Consider the following 25,563-nt stretch of genomic DNA (forward strand, 5'->3'; position numbering starts at 1 on the left):
AAAAAGAATCAATTTTGAAATGAAAATGCAAAAAAAAAAAAGCTCAATAAAGCATTTCTTTAGGAAAAAGAAATCATTATGACTTTTGTAAGCTTTGCAGTGGAGGAGGTTTAGAATAAGGAGAAAGTGTTTTATGTGATTTCTTCACTTGGTAAATGTGAGAAGTAGGTACTTTTGGGGCAGCAGAAGTTTGCTTTTCAACTCTAAATGGTAGTGCTTCCTGATAAATGTGTCTCTAACATCCTGACCAGATCCAAAAACCCTATTACATATTTTCCCAGAGCCACATCTTTTGCCTCAGTAGTCTTCATCATGTAGCTCAGCTGGTAAAGAATCCGCCTGCAATGCAGGAGACTCCAGTTCGATTCCTGGGTTGGGAAGATCTGCTGGTGAAGGGATAGGCTACCCGCTCCAGTATTCCTGGGCTTCCCTTGTGGCTCAGCTGGTAAAGAATCCGCCCACAATGTGGGAGACTTGGGTTCGATCCCTGGGTTGGGAAGATCCCCTGGAGAAGGGAACGGCTAACCATTCCAGTATTCTGGCCTGGAGAATTCCATGGTCTATTTCATGGGGTCGCAAAGAGTTGGACATGACTGAGTGACTTTCACTTTCAGTCTTCATCATAATTACAATTTTTCACTTATTTGTATAATTATTTGACTAATAACATTCATCTCCCCTATGAAGCTGTGAGCACCCCTAAGGCAGGAACCATGTCTTTTTTGCTTGTTACTACAGCTAATTCCTGGCCAAGTACATGGCCCATCATAGAATATGCAAAAATTACCCAGTGAATGAAAGAAAGAATAGAGCTGACCCTTGAACAACATGGGTTTGAACTGCATAGGTCCACTTAGATATGGAATTTTTCCTTTATGATTCATGGTTGTTTGAATCTATGGGTGTGGAATGCAGATATCAAGGACCAACTGCAAAGTCACAGATTTTCTGTGGCATGCAGTGTCCACACACGATAAATGCTTAAGAAATATCCAGCGCTATTATTAGTACAACAGAGGGGTTACTAATGGACTGTTGACAAAGCCTGGCCTTTTCATTTACTGAATGCATGACTGAGAGGATATTTCGATTGATTGAAACAATATTTCCCATGACTTGGTGCTGTTGGGATCATAAAAAAGCACCATTCCTAGACTGCGGCAAGAACACAACAGAGCTCTGCAATAATTTATTGTCTTTACTGCTGTTACCATTTCCTCCACCGCTGCCTCAGTTCTTTACAATTTTAAAGTTGTAAATTTAAAAAATTCAGATTTCTTAACATTAAAACTGCATTTAAATTGACTTCAAAGTAAGAGAAATAACAAGAAATGCTTTTTAAGCTTTGAGTGAGTGAAAGTCATGTCCAATTCTTTGGGACCCCATGGACTGTAGCCCGCCAGGCTCCTCTGTCCATGGATTTCTCAGGCAAGAATACTGGAGTGGGTTGCCATTTCCTTCTCCAGAGGATCTTTTGGACCCAGGGATCAAACCCGGATCTCTTGCACTGCAGGCAGATTCTTTACCATGGGAGACACCGGGGAAGCCCGTTTTTATACTTGAGAACCATTCAGTTGTTCTTTACTTCAAAACTAGTGGTATTCTAACTTGGAACCATTTTTACTGAAGGGTAACGGGGCAGGTGTAATCTTTAACAACCGACGTCACAGTAAACATACTTGAAAGTGGAAAAGTGAAGTCTCTCAGTTGTGTCCGACTCTTTCGGACCCCATGGACCTGTAGCCCGCCAGGCTCCTCCATCCATGGGGTTTTCCAGGCAAGAAGACTGGAGTGGGTTGCCATTTCCTTCTCCAGGGGATCTTCCTTGAAAGACAAGGCGACCACTAACAATTCAGACATGGAAGTAAGATTTCCCTCTTTGCTAGGTTTGCCCCCTTTGACGTGCCTTACGACGGCCTCCCCCGAGGCCCCGAGGCCCTGAGGCCCTGAGGCCCTGAGGCCTTGCCCGGCCCCCGGGCCCCCTTCCTACCTCTCCTCGGCCCACTGGGTCACCTTCTGCTGCGCCGTCTGGCTGCTGTAGGCCAGGCGGTCGGGGCCGCTGCTCTGGGGCTGCCGCTCCGGGGACAGCTGCTGGCGGAGCTGCTCCAGTTCCCGCTCGTACATGAGCCGCTGCTCCTCGAGAGCACTCCGCTTTTCTTCCAGGTACTGTTTCTCCAGGACCTGCACCACGTTCTGAACTGGGTCTGGTGACCAAGAGACAAGGCAAGGGGCTCTTCAGCGGTGGCTCGGACAGGCAGCGCCCCCCAACCCCAGCGAGGCTTCTAACAAGAACCGTCTCCTCCCCCAGACGGAGCCTTTCCGTGGGCTTGTCTGTGAGCGGCCGGCCCGGCCCGGCCAGGTGGAATTCTCTCCATTTCCTTTTTCTTAACATTTCAGATTAAACACCTTGTATAGAAACACTCCTCACATCTATTATTACGTTCCTCAATTTGATGAGCTTGCCCTGATGTCTACATAGGTGGTTCAACTACAAAAAGAAGAGGGTAAAGGAAAAAGCGATGGTATTCTCTCCACCAAGAAGAAAGACTCGATGAAATCTAAGGTGGTTTCAAAGACAGAGCCACACAAGATTTGATTTTATGTCGTCACTTTTTAGGTGCATTTAGCACTGGTTTCAGTTGACAAAGGGTTTATAGTTCCCATGGACAAATCCATTGACAAAGGGTTTCTAGTTCCAATTTGGCTAAAAATTTATTTCTCTTGAATTTCTCTAATGTGGGAGGAAACTTAGAGATCACAGCATCTGTTTGAAAATATGAATTGCGTATATGGCCTGGCAATTTCTCAGGTGTTAATAGCCAAGAAAGCAATTCACTTGTCAAAACAAATATCTACTTCTGCTTTTTTGCTTTTGCAGATTGAGAGATGACCAACATACGTGTGGGTGAACAGGTATTAGAAACACTAATAGATCTTATTTAAAGGGGCCCTGACTATGACGAGGGGTGGTTATGGTGTAGGTAGGGCTCAATCCTAAAGAGTTAGCTGGCTGTGCCAGGACATTAGCTTGGTAACAGTCAATGACCTGGATGCAGTGGACAAAGATTAAGGAAAGCACAGATCACGTGTATGAAAGAGAAAGCTATGACACATCTAAGTGAGGAGGCCATAATAGGGAAACAGTATGTTAAGACAATCTGGGTGGTAAAGAAAGAAATTTACCATAAGGGTGAGTATTTCCTTGAAGTACATAGGACCTAGGAGATTTACTTATATTCTCAGACTAGTTTGTGATTCACAGACTTGCCTATTACTCAGTGCAGTGTTCTATTTCTACAAATTGACTCTCATTTTAATTTCTGGGATAAGAGAAGGAAATTAAGAGGAATCTTCACATCACCTGATGATGGATACTGACTGACTTGACCAGAAGACCCTATCAATTTGTGAAATAAGCATTCATATTTTACTAGTTTTCTATATGAGAAGAGGAAAAAATAGCACTTTAGCTTAAAAAAGAAAGTTAAATAATACAAAACAGAGTAAAAGTAATTTTAAAATATCACTAGATATGCACAGTATAGGTGAGTTGTTTTAATAAAAATGATGACCACAAACAGCAATAATAATTCAACTATCTGTTGGCTTATGTCTCAGGGTAGAGGCACTCTATGCTTCGCATGCATCATCTCATGAAAGCCTTGAAACACACCTAGGGGTGGACAGCATTCCCATTTTAAAGACGAGACAACTGCAGCTCAGAAAGGTTAAGAGGCCAACCTAAGGCGGCACAGCTGATAAGAAAAGCAGCAGAGCCAGGTTTTGCACTCAGGCCAGAGTTAATTATCTGGGGTAGGAAACACACTTAGTAATAAATTATACTCTTACCTCCAATGTTTTCCTCAGAATTAGTACTCTGCTAAAGAACAGATGTTTAAAAAATACTGTTCTTTGCTGATGTAAAATTCTAAAATTCATTTTTTTTTCAAAGCAGGAATATTTTTATTCACAGACTCCTGATGTAAGAGTCCCTGAAATGCATTACCTGAAAGGCCAGTGAGAAATGGACTCTTAAAAAAAAAACCCTCTCACACAAAGACAGACCATGGCTGCGTAAGACTTTTCCCGTAGTGAAAGCTGACATACTCCAAAGGATTAGAACTTCTGATACAGTCTTATAACCTCTGGAAGAAAAATTGTGAATAATATGGTAATGCTTTTTGAGTGAGTTTTAAAAAATTTTACATGTAAGGGCGAGAGAAGAAAAGTTCTCTCAGAATTTTATATATATGTATATTTCTCAAACTATAAATATATTTCTCTCTATTTAGGCTCTAGGTGTCAAAAAGAAAGGACAGGGTCCTCACCATCAATTTACAGGGCCCTAACTTCGTGTGTATGAACCTTTTTTCAGAGAAAGAAAACTGGAAAACACACCAATTTTTTTTTATAAAATCATATTCTAGGGCTTTGGCTAAAAGACACTGAATAAGATGTTTAATTCTCATTTCTGCTTGCTGGTCAATGGTGTGTAGGAACACACATATGCCAAGTGGCTGAGGAGGGGGCTCCATGCCAACGTACAAGTGATGTGACTGGTCATGACATAGCGCCCCTACTGCTCACCAGGCCTTCTCAGGAGCCACGGGTCAACACACAGATGCACAAAAGGGCAACTCCAAGCATCCTTCCCCTCGCCTGCCATGGACCAGCCCGGGAAGCCCTGCTCGGGGACTCCAGGGTGACCGGGATACACAGAGTCCCGAACAGCTACAGAGGCTGAGGTTTCTTTTTTTCTCTGACCCCAACACAAGTCTGGAAACATTTTTCCCTTAGACGTATTTGATAACATTTTCTTTCTGAATTAATTAACCTGTTTTAAGCCCTTCTCACTATACAGCATTTTTTTTTTTTTTTTTTTTGCCACATGTCACAGGTTGTGGGATCTTAGTTGCCGGAGCAGGGATCGAACCCAGGCCCTTGGAGGTAAAAGCATTGAATCCTAACCGCTGGGAATTCCCTATACAGCATATTCTTTTTTGTTTGTTTGTTTTTAAATTTAAACTTTTTATTTTGTATTGGGGTATAGTCAATTAACAATGTTGTGACAGTTTCAGGTGAACAGCAAAGGGACTCAGCCATACCTATACATGTATCTGTTCTCCCTATATCGCATACTCTTAAAAAGATCATCCCAATCAGCCTGTCAGTCTGACTCTGTGATATGGGCAAAGACAGAAACCAAAGATGGTCTGGCCTGTTCTCAAATCACCAGTCCACTATGAAGAGACTGTTAACAGTTTCCTTCATTTCCCTATCACTTTCTTTCTCTTGAATGAACTGTTTTAAAACTCAGTGAGCCTGAAGCCTCAGGCCAAGAAACCAAAGGGGTAAGTGTTTTAGGAGGAGAGAAAGGACCTCTTTTCCTTTGGGCATAGCATGCGTCCTTCTTCCTTACTTTATTCTCTGCCTGGTACATAACTACGCAATGAGCACAAACTTCCCTGTTTGTTCTGAGAATGGGAAAGAGAGAGGGTGATGGTGTAAAGGTTGAAGGGCATTTATGTGACCCAGAGGAAAGTGAAAGTGAAAGTCACTCAGTTGTGTCCGACCCTTGACCCCATGGTCTATACATCCCATGGAATTCTCCAGGCCAGAATACTGGAGTGGGTAGCCTTTCCCTTCTCCAGGGGATCGTCCCAACCCAGGGATCAAACCCAGGTCTCCCACATTGCAGGAGGATTCTTTACCAGCTGAGCCACAAGGGAAGCCCCATGACCCAGAAAATTAAAAAAAAAAGTGACCCAGAAAATTAGAATTAATTCATATCAAGATGCCTAAGGCACTGAAGGGCAGAATAGATCCTTCAAGGGAAAAAAAGAACATTTTAATCTCAAATGGAATAAGCTCTTGGGCCCTTCACCAGCCCCTCAGTTCTTCTTTATTTCGGAGCTGCCACTGACTCTGTGAAAACAGTTGTTGTCGAGAAAAACGTATCATGGTCTAAAAATACTAGGTTTGCTTTCACTCTTAATTCAAATGAATTGGGTTTTAGACCATTAATTATTCCAGAGATTTGAAGATACGCTATTTCAGTTTATCACTGGGATAATGCAGGTGACTATTTACCCAGAAGTACCATATCCTGAACTGCAGTCCTGTCGACAGAAATAAAAATACCAGAGACACTTCTGGCTGTCGGCTACCTGAGGAAAAGAACAGCCACCAGATTCTAACCATTGGGAAGGCCGTGGAATTCAGGAACGGGGAGGAAGCGGTCATCACTGGAAAGGGAACATTCCCCCAACAAGAATTCAGAGCACCTCTGCCAGGCAGAAGACTGCAAAGTCTCCCCCATCATGTTAGACCTGGCCAAAGCATGAAGCACAAGCGCCAGCAGGCATTCCTGCTAAAAACCAGCCAAGCTCCCTCAAGCGAAAGCCAATGCGTTAAAACCTTTATCCCAGTGTTTGTGGAGGAGCTTCGTCTGAAACCACATGAGAGGGAAGAGAATCTTCAAATAGGACCACCAAGGGGACGACCACCAGGCAGACAGGCTTATGATCGGGAAGCCACCTAACAGTAGAGGTGAAGAGCGTGAATTCTGCCGGCCGCCGGCATCTCAGTATCCTATCGGAGCACAGTGGTGTGCCCTACAGGGGAGCTCCACTTAGCAAGGGGAGAGGGGAAAGCATAGTGACGGGGAAGCATTACTTTTACATGAATGAAATCAACACTAGAGATCAAAGTCTGATCTAGAACACAAATGGATACTCACGTTAACACCATGAGCCCCGCCACTGATGACTAATTGCTCCGGCTAAGAAGGATGGAGGGATTAACAAGTACTACACACTCACTGGTTATCCCGGGGGATTATATACATACAGGATAAGCAGGTAGTGACTGGAGAAATTAGAAATGTGTGACATGGGATGATAGATAGGTGATTAAATAGCTACCACTTAGATACTTCACAGAGTTGGAGAACAGAGACATCCAGAAGTCTGCAACTGCATCTAAAGAACAAGCTCTCTTCTAATGGGTGTTCTTTCACCTGGAGTTTGGAACTGCACCCTCCCTCCTGTCACACCCTGCACCTACTGGGGCTTCCAAACCACCACTCACAGGAGACTTGCTGCTCAGGCATGTTGTTAAATGACCCACTAACGTGATTCTGTCTGAGCATGAAATGTCTGTCGGGACTCCTCCCAACTTGGTGAGCAAGTGGCAGAGAGGCTGGAGCTTGAGTCCCAGCCATGGTCCTCCGTGTGCTGCGCTGTCAAAAGCCCCCACAGTTAATCTTAATCTCTTTTTATCTTTTTTAAATTTTTGGCTCCAGCATGGCACGTGGGACCTTAGTTCCCCGGCCAGGGATCGAACCTGTGCCCTCTGCACTGGAAGGCAGAGTCTTAACCACCGCCACGGAAGTCCCTTAATCCCTAATCTTAATGATGCTTAATCCCTAATCTTAATGATGCTTAATCCCTAATCTTAATGATGCTCTTTTCTATTATTCTATACTCTACATAGTAATATATCACACTTGTTTTCTCATCTAGCCTCTAGATACTTCATTTTTATAATTAAAAAGAGGGATCCTTGAAGCTAAAAATCCAGAAATAAACAAAAAAGATCAAAATCTTTATTCCTGCAACAGAATACCCAATTTGATTTGCCAGAAATCTGACAATTCTCTAGCCATGCTCAAATTCCTCTCAGAGTCATTTAAAGAGGAGAGAGAGAAAGTAACTGTTTAGGGTCTCACCATTACTATTCAGCGTTTTCATGATAACCTCCATCTGGGCAAATTCGTAGTTGTAGTCTGGCTCTGAAGAAGCTTCACTGGCCGCATCTAGGTCGTGCTCCGGTGGGCCTGTCTCTTTTTCAAAATCTTTCAACCAGTCTCGCCGTTTCCTCTTAGGCAAATTAATTCTGTGGGGTTTTTGACCATTAGTGAAAGTCAACGTGTTTCACACTCGGGTAACAGAAAAGATGTGTCAGTGAACACAGCAGTGAGCACAAAGCAGTTACCTGAAGAAGTGGTTGTTTCCCCACAGGATTCTGTCCCCGTGCCACAGCTGGGTGGTGCTGCACACGAGCGTGCCGTTGACACACGACCTGGGGGGACACGGAAGCGGGGGATACGTCAGCTGAACAGTAACGAGCAGGAAACTCCGACCCAGGAGCTCAAGAGGTTAAGTGGGGGAACTCTCCCTTAAGAGACGTAATGTGTCACGCCGTGTCCTTTATTATTCTAAACACTGAATGATCCTTCTAAAAACCCTGCTTCTCATGCTCACTAGCCACACGTTAATTCTCAAGAGCCCCACCTCGATTTGTGTGTGCACCTGCTCAGTTGCTGAGTCACGTTCAACTATTTGCGACCCCATGGAGTGTAGCCCCGCCAGGCTCCTCCGTCCATGGGATTTCCCAGGCAAGAATAATGGAGTGGGTTGCCCTGCCCTCCTCCAGGGGATCTTCCTGACTCAGGGACTGAACCTGTGTCTCCTGCATTGGCAGGTGAATTCTTTACCACTGAGCCACCAGGAAAGCCCACACCACCTCGACAGTGCCTACCAAAACGGTCTCAGCAGATAGAGAACCTTTCCATGGTCTCAGAAAGTTCTACTGAGCAGCGTTCTTCTAGAATAAAACTAAAAACAGTTCCAGAGTAAATCAGAGAGAAATATAATAAGCTTTACTTCTTTAACTTATCACTTTTGTGATCATCTGTATCTTTAGAGGATCCCTATTCTAGGTGCTTGCTTATACACACACAGACACACGAACATATCATGCTCTTAATACAATAATATAAAAAAGAAAAAGTTACAGAAAAGTGCCTGGTTTGGCAATGTACCCAAGCCAAGAAATTAGCATAGAAGTAATTTCCACTTGGACACATGCCAGGGGTACATGGAGGAAGCAAATATAAATTCTCTTCGCAGGAAATTATGTAGCCTCATCCAGGCCACAAGACTCCTACAAACCGCTGAAGAGGAACAAATCTAAAAAATCATGAACTGCTTTAGGAAGCAAAGTTATCAGCAGATACAGCAAAAGTTGGACTGAAGCCCCAACAACATCAAAGAAGAGCATTTCCAAATAAAGGCAATGAAATAAGTAAAACTAAAATTACTAAAGCATACAATGGAGTAAAAACAAAATTCTACTAATAGAGAGCAGGCATATCTTAAAAAAGACTTCTTAGACTTCTACACATGAAAAACAGAGACACTGAGATTAACACTCAATAGAATGTAGTTAAGCAGCAGGTAAGACGTGAAGAGAGAACCGGTGAACTTGGGGAAGATCCAAGGAAATAAGGACTATCCCTTCACCCCACATCCTTCTCTTGCTGTGTCTCCAATCCCACTCCCATCAACACAACCAAGATTCTCTGCCCACTTCCCCACCTGCTATTCTTACTTCTTTGTACTTTTTCCTTCCACACCCACAACTGCCTGGTACTCAAACATCCCCTGGTTGTTAATGTCTTCCTAACTGCTAAGTCCCAAAGAAACTCTTTAACTTCTATACTGACCTCTTCTTTAAATGTTCTCTTTCCTTGGAATCCATCATTGTACCTTGCCTCTCTGACTCCCTGTCTCAGCCCCCTTCATGGATTATCTTCAGATCGTCCCATAGACATTGATTTAATGCTTCCACTATTCATTCTAGATCCACTTTCAAAACAGGCAACACATAATACCCAGCTCTGTATTTTAGTGTAGCGTCTATAGCCTTAAATCCAATGTGCACCTGGAAATCTTCACACTGATACCCCAAGGACAGCCTAAACTCAAAATATCCCAAACTGAACTCATTACTACTCATTATCTATCATCCTGCAAGCCTGTTCCTCCTCTAATATACCTTATCTTGATTTAGTAGCACCACTGTTTATCTCATTTCTAAGACAGAAATTCAATATCGCTGACTTATTTTCCTTTACTGAGTTCCTATGCTGTCCCTGAGCACGTCACTAAATCTCGCCAACTCTTACACAATTCTAAAATATATTTTGTTCTTCGCTTCTTTTGCTACTGTGCATTCCCATGACAATAGCATATCCTAAGTCCTGCAAACCCCACACACTTCTATAGTGATCAGATTTGCAGGTTATAAAGATCACTTTAGAAGGAGCACTTAGCTTCCTGTAAAATATCTGTTGTTTCTATACATCCTCCTCCACTAGGCTTTTTTTTTTTTTATTAGTTGGAGGCTAATTACTTTACATCATTACAGTAGTTTTTGTTATACATTGAAATGAATTAGCCATGGATTTACATGTATTCCCCATCCCAGTCCCCCCTCCCACCTCCCTCTCCACCCGATCCCTCTGGGTCTTCCCAGTGCACCAGGCCCGAGCACTTGTCTCATGTACCCAACCTGGGCAGGTTATCTGCCCTAGATAATATACATGTTTCACCTAGATAATATACATGTTTCAGTGCTGTTCTTCCACTAGGCTTTGAGTCACTATACTTGGGCATTCCCAGCACAGAGCCTAAAGCAAGTATACTGAATGAATGAACCACTGCCCTCAGGTTATAGGAAAGGAGGAGATGGGGCATGGTGGGAACGGAAGAAAAGCAGGGTAAAAACACTTGGAGGTAAAATCAGGTATGAGGAAATCTCCTAAATAAGATCATTTTCAGATATAGAGTTGAAAGAGAAAATGATTAAATTGTCACGTTGTGTGTGTGTATATACACACATAATTTTATCAATTAAAAAAGTAGGAAAAAACTCCAGAGCTTCTAATGGGGGTGGAGTATAGCACAAAGATAAATTTTATTTGTACTTGGAATAAATAAAAAGTAAGGAGTAGTATCATTTTATCATTTAATAAGCTAACAATATATCACTTTAACACAAGACCTACAAATTCCATGAATCTTGCGTTTTAGTAGTTTTAGTCTCAGGTTTTCATCACTTGGAAATGTATATGGCTGATATTAACAGAATAATTTGACAAGAATGTAGTTTTCTTCATAAAAGTGTATGTTCTGAATTATAATGTTGTGCATTAATGAATATTGTTTTAAGACTTCATTTTATATGTGCTTATAAAATAACTGAAGACATCATTTAGTAGAAATTAAAAAGTAAATATATTACCCTATTGATTCTCAAATTTTTACATATTACAGCTTAGTGTAGGAATTCTTCATATAATGGGGTTATCTGATTAATAATGGCTTTTCATATAATGCATTAAATGGGTAACAACTAACTTTATTCAATATTTATGTGTGTCAGGCACTGAGGGAAGTGATTTATATGTTTTGTCTACCCTTAGCCTTTTTATCACATGAGGGAATTGAAGATTAGATAAAAGAGGTATCTTATCTAAGATTGCCCAGCTAGTGAAGGCAGAATCAGCCACGCCGAAGCTGGTGCTCTAAATTTTGCTTACACAGCTCTCTACAAGCAGAAAGCAAAAGCTAGTGTCGCCTTAACTTTGATAACTGAACAAACAGACAGGGGCAGTCTGCTCCTGAAAATGAGGCACTTAAGCTATGTTAAGGTACTTTTCTTTTTTTTGTTCTTCCCTGACATCTCTTTATTTTTATTACTTTAAAATTAATTTTTATTGGAGTCTAGGGCGTCCCAGGTGGCTCAGCAGTAAAGAATCCGCCTGCCAATGCAGGAGGCACGAGTTTAATCCCTGAGTCTGGAAGATCCCCTGGAGAAGGAAGTGGCAACAGAATACGCCAGTATTCTTGCCTGGAAAACTCCTGGACAGAGGCGCCTGGTGGGCTACAGTCTATGGGGTTTAATGGGCTGGACAGGACTTAGCTACTCAACAGCGACGCCGACAATAGTTGCTTTACAGCAAGGTAAATCAGCCACGTGGATGCATATATCCCCTCTTCCTTGGATTTGCTTCCCTTTAGGTCCTCACAGAGCATTTAAGAAGAGCTCCCTGCGCTACGCAGTAGGCTCTCATTAGTTATCTATATGGTACTTTTCTTACCGTGCATTTTCTTTTGGCGTAAGGCTGACCTCTCCATCAGAGCCAATGTCGATCTCACAGTGCTCAGGCTGAATTCCTATCCCAAAGAGCTGGATGTCCTGAGAGGTATCGGCACCTACCCTGGTGTGGTCCTGGTAACAGATCGTTCAAGAAAGAAACATCTACACTTGCAGGTAACTCAGTAAAAGTTTATCACAGTCAATGTGAATAACCTAACAGACCACGCATGACAACATTAGGTGAACCAGACAGGAGATGCAAGATCTGGTGCGTTGTAGGTCAAAAACTTACCTTAACAAAAATTTACCTTTAACTAAATTTAAAATATGTTTAAACACTATAGAAAAAAAAATTAATTAACTGTGATTAGCTATTATTTTAGGACACAAAGAAGTCAGATTTGACACTAGAATACCTGATGCTGAAGCTGAAACTCCAGTACTTTGGCCACCTCATGTGAAGTGTTGACTCACTGGAAAAGACCCTGATGCTGGGAGGGATTGGGGGCAGGAGGAGAAGGGGGTGACAGAGGATGAGATGGCTGGATGGCATCACCGACTCGATGGACATGGGTTTGAGTAAGCTCTGGGAGTTGGTGATGGACAGGGAGACCTGGTGTGCTGCAATTCATGGGGTTGCAAAGAGTCGGACATGACTGAGCGACTGAACTAAACTGAACTGAACTGACCTTGAGCTCCAATTTTAACTTGATGACTATTTATGTGACCATGGCCAAGCCATTTCATTCTAAGCCTGTTTGTTTTTTTTTCCTGCAAAACCAAAACAGTATTATTATGATTTAATGAATAGGATTCTTTCTCAAGGATCACCTGAATTAACAGTGAAAGTCTTTGAGAAAAACTATATAAATTCAAGAACCACTGAAAATAGTTTCATGGAAAACGATATTTTCAAATATACAACTTTTAAAATGATAAACAGGTGAGTTGCTAATAACAAATTACAGAGTATTCGTGCCTGTGAGTTATACAATGTACAGATTAGCATGATTCTTCAGTACTTCAAAACTCAGGCATGTGAGGACTGTGACTCCTGGTGACTGGGCCCAGTGTGCAGCCTCTTTGCTTGTTCTGTTGTTCTAAAACTCATGCAGTCCCTGAGATAATAAAAATACTTCCTGTTCAACAGAGAAAGTACAACGCATGGTCGTTCAAAATCAAGATTTCGGAAACAACCCCTTACCGCTTCATCCTTTCCTAAATGAACAGATCTTAAGTCTGTGAGTGGACTCTCAATAAGTCAGTGGCTATTTGTGTCATATTGGTTTCTGGAGAAAGTAGAATATCAAGGATTCTAGAAGACTGAGGCTCCTTTCTTCACTTCAAGCTTATTCTCCATTGCATTCTGCATATTCATGAGGCAGCTCAGAATCCCTAACAAAGGAGTTTAACAACCACTGCACTGACCCCTGCAGTATGGTCAGTGACATGACCTTGAGGCCACAGGGCCAAACCCCAAAGTCCACACCCATATCCACACCTGAGGGTGATCATGGGACCAAGAGTTACTTCCTGAGGATGCAGGTTTAGAAGGGATGGATATGGAAGAACCCCAGGGAAAAACCCCAGTTGTGTAATCTCCCATCAGTCTGCTTCAGGCTTGTGCTGACCTCAAGATCCCCTTAGGATTACTCAGAAGCATAATGGTGACTCTCCAGAGATTCTCAGAATCTTGTTGCCATAGGCAGAGATCACCCTGACACCCTCGGTGGCCTCCCCTGCCCCTTTGAAATCAGCCCAGCTAGGCAGCCCCAGTATAATATTGGTTGGTCCAGAAGTTTGTTGGGGGTCTTTCCATAACATCTTATGGAAAAGATGTTTGGCCAACCCAAACTTTTTGGCCGACACAATACAACCTTGGTAATTTGACTGAATACCATTCCTCTTATTTTTTAAGGAGAACTAAGCTGGATACAAAAAGTAAAATCATGGGGACAGGTATCCAGACCCAAGTGGGATTGTACGTGAAGGAATCAGGGTGGCAACTATCTATTAATTTACTCTCTCACCTTTAAATAATAAACCAGAAGTTCGTTGAGAGCAGGGTCTGCGTTCAGGTTAACCAAGTAGCACTTGTCATCTCCCACCTTGATTCCAGAAGTCTCCAGGGAAATCCCCATGCTTTCCAGTTGCCGCTGCCTCTCCTGTGCAGAGACAAACAAAAGCAAGAAAGCTCTGTTGGTTGCCTGAGTCAGGAGATGTACCTACGGAGAGCTTAAGTCACTACCTCTGGGGACAGTGCCAGTGAAATGACAGATTCTACTGAGCTCAACCAAGTTTCTGAGCTAACCTACACAGTGTCATAGGAGCACCGAGGGCAAGCCAGGTACCGTCCTGCCTTTAAGGGGCTTCCAGTCCAGTGGAGGGGATAAGCCCCCTCGGCTGGAAATGAAAGAGGAGACCCCGAGCCTCTGAAGAGGAGCCTTTGAAGCGGGGCTTCAAAGGAGGGAGACTGTGATGGGTTAAGAGTCCAGGAAAGGCTTCAGGAAGAGAACACATTTGAGATGGTTTTTGAGGCACAAGAAGAATTTCAAGAGGAAGAAACCGGGAGTGCCAAGGTAAGGGCAGAGGGCAGTATGGTTTTAAGGACTCAGGATGCATTGGATGAACGCAGGTGTTAAGAACCCCTAGTCCAAGGACCCCAAGTGAAACACAGGGAGCTCTGCTCAATGTTATGGGCGGCCTGGATAGGAGGGGAGCTGGGGGAAAATGGATACATGTGTAAGTATGGCTGAAGTGCACCTGAAGCTGTCACAACATTGTTAATCGGCTATACTTCAATATAAAATAAAAAGTTCAAAAAAAGTAAAGAATCCCTAGTCAATGTGGGAAAGTAGTGGGAGATGGGGCTGGAAGAGCAGGCCTCTCCTTTTTGCAGAGGGCCTTGAATTCATTCAGGTTATTCATGAAATGTTTTTTGTGTTAGGTACTAACCTCGGGCTGGGGTTACAAGAGCAAACAAAACAAAGTTACTTCTTTCACAAAAAATTATATTCTAGTGGAAGAACATGGACCATAACAAAATAGACAAGTTAAATACGGAATTTCCTAAGGTGATGTGTGCTATGAAGAAAAATAAAGCAAGGTAGGAGTTACAGAAAGTTAGGTGTGTGCTTATGATATCTATAAAAAAACATATAAGCAGAAGGCTGGTCTAGGTTCCAGTTACTGATTTCCAGCTACCTGACCGGTGTGGTCCAATGCTCACAAGTGGTCAATGAGATGAAAATGTCATGAAATGCACAGTGTAGAATTCGTATCTCATACACGCAGACATGCACACATGTGTGCATGCTCGGTCCTTGCCTTTTATCTCAAAGATCATGGCAGCATTTTCTAAGGAGCCAAAGAACCAGACACAGTGAAGAGCCTATGATGTGCTGTATATTATAAATTCTCTGCCAATGCTTTGTCAGGTGATCTGAAATCACAGATTTTTGTTTAAAGTGTGAAAAGCAGGACACATTAGAGATGATTCCTGTACCATGCCTGCACAAATTCTGAACTCTCCAACACTTCTAGCAAACACAGGGACCAAACAGTAGTTGATACAAGACAATGACTCAGTGTCTAAAAATGGAATTTTTGTAGGCTCTAATTCAGCAGAAAAAGCTCCTTAAGGCTTTTTTTTTTTTTTTTTGGCTGTCTTGGGTCTTAGTTACAGCATGCAGGATTTTCAATTGCAGCACGCAGGGTCTAGTTCCCTGACCAGGAACTGAATCCGTGTCCCTGCATTGGGAGCACGGAGTCACTCAATGGACCACTAGGGAAATCCCCTTAAGACTCTTTGAGGATGATAAGTAGTTTAACAGAAAAGATGGCAAATGAAGAATCACTATAGCACAGGGAATGACACTCAATATCCTGTGTGATAAGCCATGATTGAAAAAAGTATTTTTAAAAAGAATGTGTATATGTGTACTACCGAGTTACTTGGCTGTACGGCATAGCACTCTATGTCAACTGTACTTCAATTAAAAAAAAAAAAAAGAATCACAATATTTTAGGCCTGGGTTATTAAGCTACCTGTGCAATTTCTTCTGTTTTCCTGAGCTTCTCTTCCCAAGTCACCGTTAGTTCTTTTATCAGCTTTTCAGACTCCTCGAGCTTCTCTTTCAGTTCAGGGGCCTTCATAGCCTTTAAAATGAAAGCAGAGATATCTGATTTTCTCATTTTTTCCACCACTATGTACAAGACAATCCCTTATTGTCCTTCTTAAGAGGTTATCAACTGTCTGTTGGAAGCAATTAAGCCACACACTGTCAGGGGAGGTTTTAGACCTTTATTAATCAAATGAAATGAAATAATAAATGGCTGCTCCTCTTAAAATGAGAAAAAAGAAATTCCAGTGCCCTGAATTAAACTGATATAAATCATCCCAGAGTAATTTTATCCATCATACTTAAATTTCACATTTAAAGACCTCAAAGATGCTAAAGTTCACCTTCAAAATAGAAAAGTATGAGAACAAATTACTTGAGTAGATTTCTTTTTCAAAAAAAACAAAGACCAACACACATCACTAATAAACACATCCCACTTACATTAACTTACCAGGAAAGGTAGAGACTCTTCTCAGTTATTTTAAGAGCTGAGTCTGGGCCACTTGAACTACTTTTCTTACTGATGGTAATAAACTTAGCATGTTTACTACTCACTTGGAAATAGGACATCTGGTTAAAAGGGCAGTAATTTCCCTCTGAGTTTGCTCAGTGAGAATAATTAAGAGGTCTAAATATAGACACGCAGCTTAAGAAATCTTGGGGGGCCTTTCCTTGGCCCCCCTATGCTTTTATGACACTCTATAGTAACATGAGGCTCTGCAAAGGATAACCCTATGAACAAAAAAGATGGCAGAGCTCGGACTGGAAGCTGAAGTGGCGATGATGTGGGTCTGGCTGAGGATGTGTTAACTGTGTCTCACTGTGTTAAAAGAACCTGAGAGTGACATTTAGTGCTGGGTCCAAGGGGACACACATGAAAATTCTATGTGAAGGCTGAGCACTGAAGAATTGATGCTTTTGAACTGTGGTGCTGGAAAAGTCTCTGGAGAGTCCCTTGGACAGCAGGGAGATCAAACCAGTTGATTTAAAGTAAATCAACCCTGAATATTCATTGGAAGGACTCATGCTGAAGCTGAAGCTCCAATACTTTGGCCACTTGATGCGAAAAGCCAACTCATTAGAAAAGATCCTGATGCTGGAAAAGACTGAAGGCAGGAGGAGATGAGGACAACAGAGGATGAGATGGTTGGATGGCATCACTGACTCAATGGATATGAGTTTGAGCAATCTCCAGGAGATAGTGAAGGACAGGGAAGCCTGGCATGCCACAGTCCATGGAGTTGCAAAGAGTCAGACATGACTGAGCTACAGCGTGAACCTGCTGTGGTTCCTCTGGTCTACCGTGTGGCCAGGCGTTGTCCTGGCTACCAGGCCTGGATTATAGGGTCACAGCAGAAATGCAGATTCAGAGACAGGAGGGAGGACAGAGATGATCCCCCTACAGACAAACTCCAGAGTCATCATGCTCCTCCTAGGAATGACTCTCATCACAGTTAATCAGCATTTTAATTTTCCAGGTGTCCTGCTACCCTTCTTGGCATCAGTGAAAAACAAATTAAGCTTGATGCACTCAATGATGAGTGGAATGATAAAAAAGAACACCATTCATTGAGCACTTCCCATGGGCAACTCATTGTGCTAAGTGCTTTCCAGTATCACTGTTGTACTAGGGATAAACACAATTAATAAAACATGCTTCCTGCACTTGAGGAACCTGTGGCCCAGAAGAGGAGAAAGACATGTAAACAAACAGTTATAATGCAACTCCATGATCACCAGTAGATAGAATCTTCAGGTTCCTAGCCCTTACCTCCTTTTGTTTGTGGGGTCAGAAGACAGCTGTATGAAGGAAAGTGAACTCAGAAGCCTTAGGTACACACCCGAGTCCTGGCAGGCAGAAGCATGCAACTGAAGTTGAGGCACTTGGCCCCATCTCAGTGCTGTTACTAGTGCAGTGAGACAGTGCCTCCCCTGGCAACAGCTATTGGGAAGTGGGTATGGTTATGAAGTCTGGGTAAAGCCAAGGAAAGATGGTAACAATGCAAAGTGATTTGGCTCCCTGTCAGGAGCAGATACAAATGAACAAAATACAAAATGAATTACTCCTAATGCTAATTATTCTTGACCACCTTGTCTGCCACGACTTAATAAGGAGATGATATAGAGCTAACATCTCTGGAAATGGCAAGGCCACATGGAAGTTGTCATCTACAATGTTAATCAAAGCAGCACCTTTGGGGTCTTAGGATTTCACGCTGGAAGAGATCTTGGCTCAAGGGCCAACTGACTGCCTGGAGCGAACAGTTAGGCAGCGGCAGCAACTCTCTTAACTGTCTGCTTCCTCGACGGTCAGTGCCTGGGATGCAGCCTTGCATTTCATGCTTGCTGTTCTCCTGCGTTTAGCACGGAGAAGATGCTCAGTAGCTCAGCACTGCTGAACCATATTAGGTGAGCTGAGCTGCCAGCGAGCTCATCTTCGACCCTCAGACACCAGGAGCCAGGGAGCCCGGATCACAGGGCGCGCAGGGCTCGCCGTACCTCAGCCTGCGAGAGCTGCTCCCTCAGCTTCTCCACCTCCTCCCGCAGTTCCCGGATGACCTTCGCGTTGGGATCCTCATTCACGACGGCATGGTTAACGATCCTTTTGGCCCGATCTGCGTATCTCAGCGTGGACAGGGTCTCTTCGTAGTTGTCTGCTGCTGGGCTGATGGTGGCGATCATGGAGGTCTGGCTGTTGCCCCCAAGATTGTCCTGCAATGTATTTCAAACAGCATCTTAGGAAACAGAGCCTGTTCCAGGCACAACGCAACAGGGAAGCGGCAAATGTGCACGGATGACCTTCTCTGTGAAGAGAACCTGATGTGGAAATGGGCTTGTATTTCACAAAAAATTTTGTGACAAGAGGAACGGTGATCTCTCTCTATTCACATCAAAGCACAATGCCTGTGGAACAGCATTATAATGGAAAAATGGCAACAGGAATGAGTCTTCATCCTTGCGTGTTTAGGAATCATAGTAACACTACTGTCAGAAGTTCGCTATGCTGTCTTTGGCTAGCTTTGCACACATCTCTCAGCTGTCACCACTGAAACAGCCAATTTCTAGTTGGAAAAGAACATGAGAGCAATGAATTACCTTAAGCAGCCAAGTGAGGACTGAGTCGCGATAAGGCACAAATTTGTTTTTACCCTTGCCAGCTGCCTGGTCAGCCAGCGATGAGATAACCAACCCCAAGGTTGTAAGTGATCTGCCAAGAGAAAAAGAAAAAAATTAGTTTTATGGAGAATTTATTTTGTTTATATAATAATTCTTCCAGGTACTAAGTATAAAATTATGCAAAACAGTTAAGTCCCCAAAGTTGATCTCATCAAGTCTACATTCTTGGAGAAGTTGAGAAAATGAAAAACAAAAAGTAACTCCCTTAGTTTAAAAGAATGAATTTAGAATCCCTGTAGAATCTATTTTGTTCAAGAGACGAGCTGTGAAACATTTTAGAACCTGGAAACATACAATTAAAAGATTCCTCGAGAGAATTATAATTTACTCTGAATATTACATTTAAAGTCTCAACCATCTGCTCTTTGAGTCTAACCAGGACTACTCTGGCCTCTGATTTTCTAGGAGTAACCATGTAACTTGTAAAGCATACTACCACCACAGGTTACAAGGTATATCCTGTTAATCTGCTTAAAGCTGGCAAGGTTTTTTCAATGCCGAGTTACCATGAAGTGAAGTGAAGTCGCTCAGTCGTGTCCAACTCTTTGCGACCCCATGGACTGCAGCCTACCAGGATCCTCAGTCTATGGGATTTTCCAGGCAAGAATACTGGAGTGGGTTGCCATTTCCTTCTCCAGGGGATCTTCCCGACCCAGGGATTGAACCCAGGTCTCCTGCATTGTAGGCAGACGCTTTACTGTCTGAGCTACCAGGGAAAGAACCACCCAAACAGAATCCTGGAAGCCTTCCCAGGCCTACTGAGTCAGAACCAGTTAAAGGTATCTCCAGGTGATTCACATGCACATTACATTTTGAGAAGCACTGGCTGAACAACACCCAAAGTGATACGTACATTCAGGTGCCAGGGCTTTGAGTCTCAAAATGGTACTGGGACCAGCAGCATCAACATGACCTGAGACCTTGTTAGAAATGCACTATCTCTGGACCCATGCAGACCTACTGAGTCAAAAAGCTGAGCTTCAGCAAGCCTTCCAGAAGATTCTAACACAAGAAGAGTCTGAGAACCACTGGTCTAGGCTAATGAGCTTCCCCTGGTGGAAGTGAAAGTGTGAGTCACTCAGTTGTTTCCAACTCTCTGTGACCCCATGGACTGTAGCCCGCCACGCTCCTCTGTCCATGGGATTCTCCAGGCAAGAATACTGGAGCGGGTGGCTCTGCCCTCCTCCAGGGGATCTTCCTGACCCAGGGCTCAAACCCACATCTCTCATGTCTCCTGCACTGGCAGGTGGGCTCTCTACCACCTGCGCCCCCTGGGAACCTCCACTGGTGGTGAATATACATTCTCTGTGCTTGGAAAAAAGATCACCATAGAAACAACAGATCTGTGGTGTTGAAGAATGAAGGACAGCCTCATATCATAGTTAAGTACCAACTGTTCTTTTAAAAGCAAGCAACTGGATTCCAAGTTTAGTAGCCAGAAAAGATCAGTCTCAGGACATCTCTCGGGACTGCTAGGAAGGTAACATGATACCACAAAGACAAAAGGCGTTGTAAATGATGAAAAAATTAAATGTTACTACTTATTTATAAAAACCAGGAAGGGACTAGAGGTTAGAAGTGAAAGACAATATAGCTTTCTTCCTAACGTTAACAGTAGATTTCCATTAAATAAGCTGAAAGGAGTAAAATCGTTATTTCCCACAAAATACAATTCTCCAAAGGTGAGTCATTGGAGAAGTCACTGTATTTCACTTTGTATTTCAACAAAGCAATGCCAAGAGGCAGAAAATGAGCCAGAATTTTAATAACTAACAGCCATTACTGCCAAGTGACATAAAGATGTACATCATAACTGACAAAAAGTTAAACAAATCCACCGCAAGAGAAACGAAAACGTATGTCCATATGAAAACTTGCATAAGAATTTCATAGCAGCAATAGTCACAACAGCCAGAAGTGTGGAAGCAGCTCAAATGTCCACTGAATAATAAAGGGAAGAAAAAAATGCAATATGTCCTTGCAGTGGAGTAGCATTCAGCCATATGACAGGAATGAAGTTCTGACATGTGCGATAACATGAAGAACTTTGAAAATGATAAGAGAAAGAAGCCAAACACAAAAAGCCACTGTCCTGGGTTACACAGTGCCCCCCACCATCCAATTCATGTCCACCAGAGCCTCGGGTGTGTCCTCTTTTGCAAATAAGGTCCTTGCATAATTATTGGGTTAGCCAGAAAGCTCATTCAATTAGTGACTATGTTGTTAAATAAAGTTCTTGGTGAGAATGTCTTTTACGTTTCTTAAAGCTGAGTGAGGAACTTCCCTAGTAGTCCAGTGGATGAGAATCTGCCTGCCAATGCAGGGGACATGGGTTCAATCCCTGGTCCAAGAAGGGAGGTCCCCAACCAATGGTTAACAATTTTAAGAAAGAAACATGTGCGTGGCCTATATGAAACAGCGGAAAAAGAGTTCAATATAAGGCAAAAACACATTTCTGCCTAGATAAAGAATATAGGGCATTTTTCACATTTTGCAACTATGAAAATGGAATTCTCATTTGGAAGCAATCCTTTGGACTCTTCATGATTTTTAATACCCAAATGCAGCAGAAATTACTTTAACTCATACCATCCATAAAGAGCTCAGTGACTCAAGGGTCAATATCAGCAACTCTGAGGTTAACAGGGGTCCTACAGCTCTATATAACTGAACAGGTTTACATACAAGCTCTTTATAACTGCGCAAGCCAACAAAGGTTCATCTAGTCAAAGTTACTGTATTTCCAGCGGTCATGTATGGATGTGAGAGATGGACTATAAAGAAAGCTGAGTGCTGAAGAACTGATGCTCTTGAACTGTGGTGTTGGAGAAGACTCTTGAGAGTCCCTTGGACTGCAAGGAGATCCCACCAGTCCATCCTAAAGGAGATCAGTCCTGAATATTCATTAGAAGGACTGATGCTGAAGCTTAAACTCCAACACTTTGGTCACCTGATGCAAAGAACCGACTCATTGGAAAAGACCCTGATGCTGGAAAAGACTGCAGGCAGGAGGCAAAGGGGACGACAGAGGATGAGATAGTTGGATGGCATCACCGACTCGATGGACATGAGTTTGAGCAAGCTTTGGGAGTTGATGATGGACAGGGAAGCCTGGTGTGCTGTAGTCCATGAGGTCGCAAAACAACTCGGCAACTGAACTGAACTGAACTTACAGCTCTATATAACTTGCTCAGTTAGAGAAGCTTATTACTCACAGAGGCCACACTCTTTACCTAAGAGTGTGCACATCCTCAAAACAAGAACTTCATCTAAACCTATTATGGTCTCTGTGAAACGAAAAGAAATAAGCTGCAGGGTGAGTGGGACTCAGAGATGCCTGAGAGGTCACCAGATCACCAGTGACAAGGGGTCCATACCAACACCCCTTTCCAGGTCCCACCTAGAAGCAGTAACCTGGGGGCTTCTAGAATCCTAAAAACCATTTGAAAGTTCAATGTCTGAAAGTTGAACACCAGGCTTATATATTTTAATGGGAATTTTATATCCAGGAAGCTTAAAATAAAACAAAATCACTAATTATGGGTCCTTCTAGTCCTGTCATCTTAGCCTGGAGGCAAATGAACAGCTCACAGATATCAGGATGGGTGGGAGTTTCTTGGTCAATTTTAGGGGCTGAAAAGGAATCTTCTAATTCTAGCAGATCAGTGTTCCTTTTCTGAACTTGCTGGAGGTATAGATAGTGTTCGTGTGTGCATGCTCTTAGCTGCTTCAGTCATATCCGATCCTGTGCGACCCCATGGACTGCAGTCCACCAGGCTCCTCTGTCTGTGGGATTCTCCAGGCAAGAATACTAGAGTGGGTTGCCATGCCCTCCTCCAGGGGATGGTCTCAACCCAGGGACTGAACCAGCATCTATTATGTCTCCTGCATTGAGTAGTGGATTCTTTACCACTAGCGCCACCTGGGAAGCCTGGAGATCGTGAGGAAGCGCCTAATCAGTAAATCTCTCACCATAAATTCTTGGCCACAGTGGTGGGGAGGAGAAGGGAGAGCGGCTGGCTGGGGATGAAAGAAGACTTAAGCCAGGAGATAACATCTATAAACAACTATCTATAACAAGGGAGAACTCAGGACCAAAAAGAAAGTAAATAAAACCTGGGTGGATCAAAAGCAAAATAAAGTAACTCACTAAAAAAAAAAATTGTCATAATTCCAACTTTTTGCTTTTCTTTCATCTGGTCAAAGCTATGATTTTTCCAATAGTCATGTATGGATGTGAGAGTTGGACTATAAAGAAAGTTGAGTGCCGAAGAACTGATGCTCTTGAACTGTGGTGTTGGAGAAGACTCTTGAGAGTCCCTTGGACTGCAAGGAGATCCAACCAGTCCATCCTAAAGGAAATCAGTCCTGAATATTCACTGGAAGGACTGATGCTAAAGCTGAAACTCCAGTACTTTGGCCACCTGATGTGAAGAACTGACTCATTGGAAAAGACCCTGATGCTGGGAAAGATTGAAGGCGGGAGGAGAAGGGGACGATGAAGGACGAGATGGTTGGATGGCATCACCAAGTCAATGGACAAGAGTTTGAGCAAGCTGCAGGAGCTGGTGATGGACAGGGAAGCCTGTTGTGCTTCAGTCCATGGGGTCACAAAGAGTTGGACACGACTGAGAGACCGAACTGAACTGATACCTTCCTTAAACCTAGTTTCCTTGAAACTCTAATCATCAGATTCCTTCCCATAGCAGTATGATGTGATGTGACTTACCTGTATTGCCTAGGGTGGATTTCAAATTTATTTTACCATGTTTCCAGTGACCTTTTTCTAAGATAATAAGTGTAGTGCTTATGAAACTTTATCAGAGCTAGGTGTGTATTTCTCTTTCTATAGACTGTGATCACCTTGGTAGCAGAGATGACTGTGCCCGGCTTACAAAAAGCATGCAGTCAATATTTGCCAAGTTACAGGGACTCTAGAATACACTGAAGAACAGAACACGAACCTCTTTCTAGAAAGGACTAATTCAATGATGGTTTTGGTACACTTTATGGTTATTGGCCCAATACCCATTCTCCCTTTCTTACCTGCTAATGGATACTTGAATATGCGGGGAAGCACACGTCAAGCTAAGAACTCTACAGAGTCCTCTGCAGCTTGGAGAAGCCATGAAACATAGTTCTGGCCAATGAGATGCAGAGAGGGAGACATCTGTGGGAGGGGCTTCCAGGCAAGTTATGGTTCTCTGGATAAAAAGGCACATATTCAGCTTATAGAAGCTAGAGGTCCTTTCCCCATCTTGTTCAGAACAAAGATGTGGATACGATGCCTAAAATGGTAGAGCTGCCTTAGGGTCAGGAAAACCACATGAACACACACTGAGGTTAGTAGAGCTGTGTGCCTGCAGGCATTTCTGAGGAGCTGGACTGACCTCTGGACTCCTTTTTAAGTGAGAAGGATGAGCTCACCACTTGGTTGTCACTGTTTAGTTGCTAAGTCGTGTTTGACTTTGCAACCCCATGGACTGTAGCCTGCCGGGCTCCTCTGTCCACGGAAATCTCTAGGCAAGAATACTGGAGTGGGTTGCCACTTCCTTCTCCAAAGCGTGAAAGTGAAAAGTGAGAGTGAAGTAGCTCAGATGTCTCCGACTCTTAGCGACCCCATGGATTGCAGCCTATCAGGCTCCTCCGTCCATGGGGTTTTCCAGGCAAGAGTACTGGAGTGGGGTGCCATTGCCTTCTCCTTCTGTTGCAGCAGAATGTAATCCTTGGCTTTTACAGAATTAGTTGAAAGGTGATTAAGTTAGTGGCACTGAGTTTAGCACTCCTCCCCAGAAAGTCCCCACTCCTTATGGGAAAGGAGAAACACAAAATGTGGCAAATTATGGGGAAAGGACAGCACCATTCTATGACAGGAGAGGAAAGAAAACAGTGACATCTATAATACGGGCCTCATTTCCACTCACTACTGTTATCCAGTGACTGATGAGATCATTAAATTCAATGTTCATCCAATGAGTGTCATTCCCAATCTCGTTTCCACCCCAGTGATTGTGGTATAATTAAAAAGCCTGTCCTAACATTTTCAAAGAAAGGTTCTTTTGCACATTTGTTCTGGACACATTAAAATGTTACACCTAGAATTCTGACATCAAGTAAAATCATGAATGATAGAGTTATATGAGATTCATTGCAGGTTCTCAGAGCTTTGAGCAATGGGAATCTCCAAAGGAAGATTTGTTGTTGTTTTTTAAATATTTTAAAAAATAATTTTATTTATTTATTTTTGGCTATGCTGGGTCTTCATTGTTGGAATCAAACTCGTGTCTCCTGCTTTGGCAGGCAGATTCTTTACCAC

General features: G+C 43.0%; 1 protein-coding gene across 6 annotated transcripts in view; it reads right to left on the reverse strand.

Annotated features, from left to right (window-relative positions):
• KIF13A (kinesin family member 13A) overlaps positions 1-25,563 on the reverse strand; it is a 215,550-nt gene that overhangs the window by 44,791 nt on the left and 145,196 nt on the right. For all 6 annotated transcript variants that reach the window (XM_070456186.1, XM_070456188.1, XM_070456184.1 and 3 more), the window contains exons 10-17: positions 19,167-19,278; positions 18,570-18,782; positions 15,994-16,104; positions 13,977-14,111; positions 11,948-12,078; positions 7,996-8,082; positions 7,730-7,896; positions 1,991-2,204 (exon numbers count right to left, since the gene is read on the reverse strand). In XM_070456186.1, the coding sequence (XP_070312287.1) occupies positions 1,991-2,204; positions 7,730-7,896; positions 7,996-8,082; positions 11,948-12,078; positions 13,977-14,111; positions 15,994-16,104; positions 18,570-18,782; positions 19,167-19,278 (1,170 nt within the window). The remainder of the gene's footprint in view (positions 1-1,990; positions 2,205-7,729; positions 7,897-7,995; positions 8,083-11,947; positions 12,079-13,976; positions 14,112-15,993; positions 16,105-18,569; positions 18,783-19,166; positions 19,279-25,563) is intronic.

The sequence above is a fragment of the Odocoileus virginianus genome, chromosome 27, assembly GCF_023699985.2.
Source record: "Odocoileus virginianus isolate 20LAN1187 ecotype Illinois chromosome 27, Ovbor_1.2, whole genome shotgun sequence".
Lineage (NCBI taxonomy): Eukaryota > Metazoa > Chordata > Mammalia > Artiodactyla > Cervidae > Odocoileus > Odocoileus virginianus.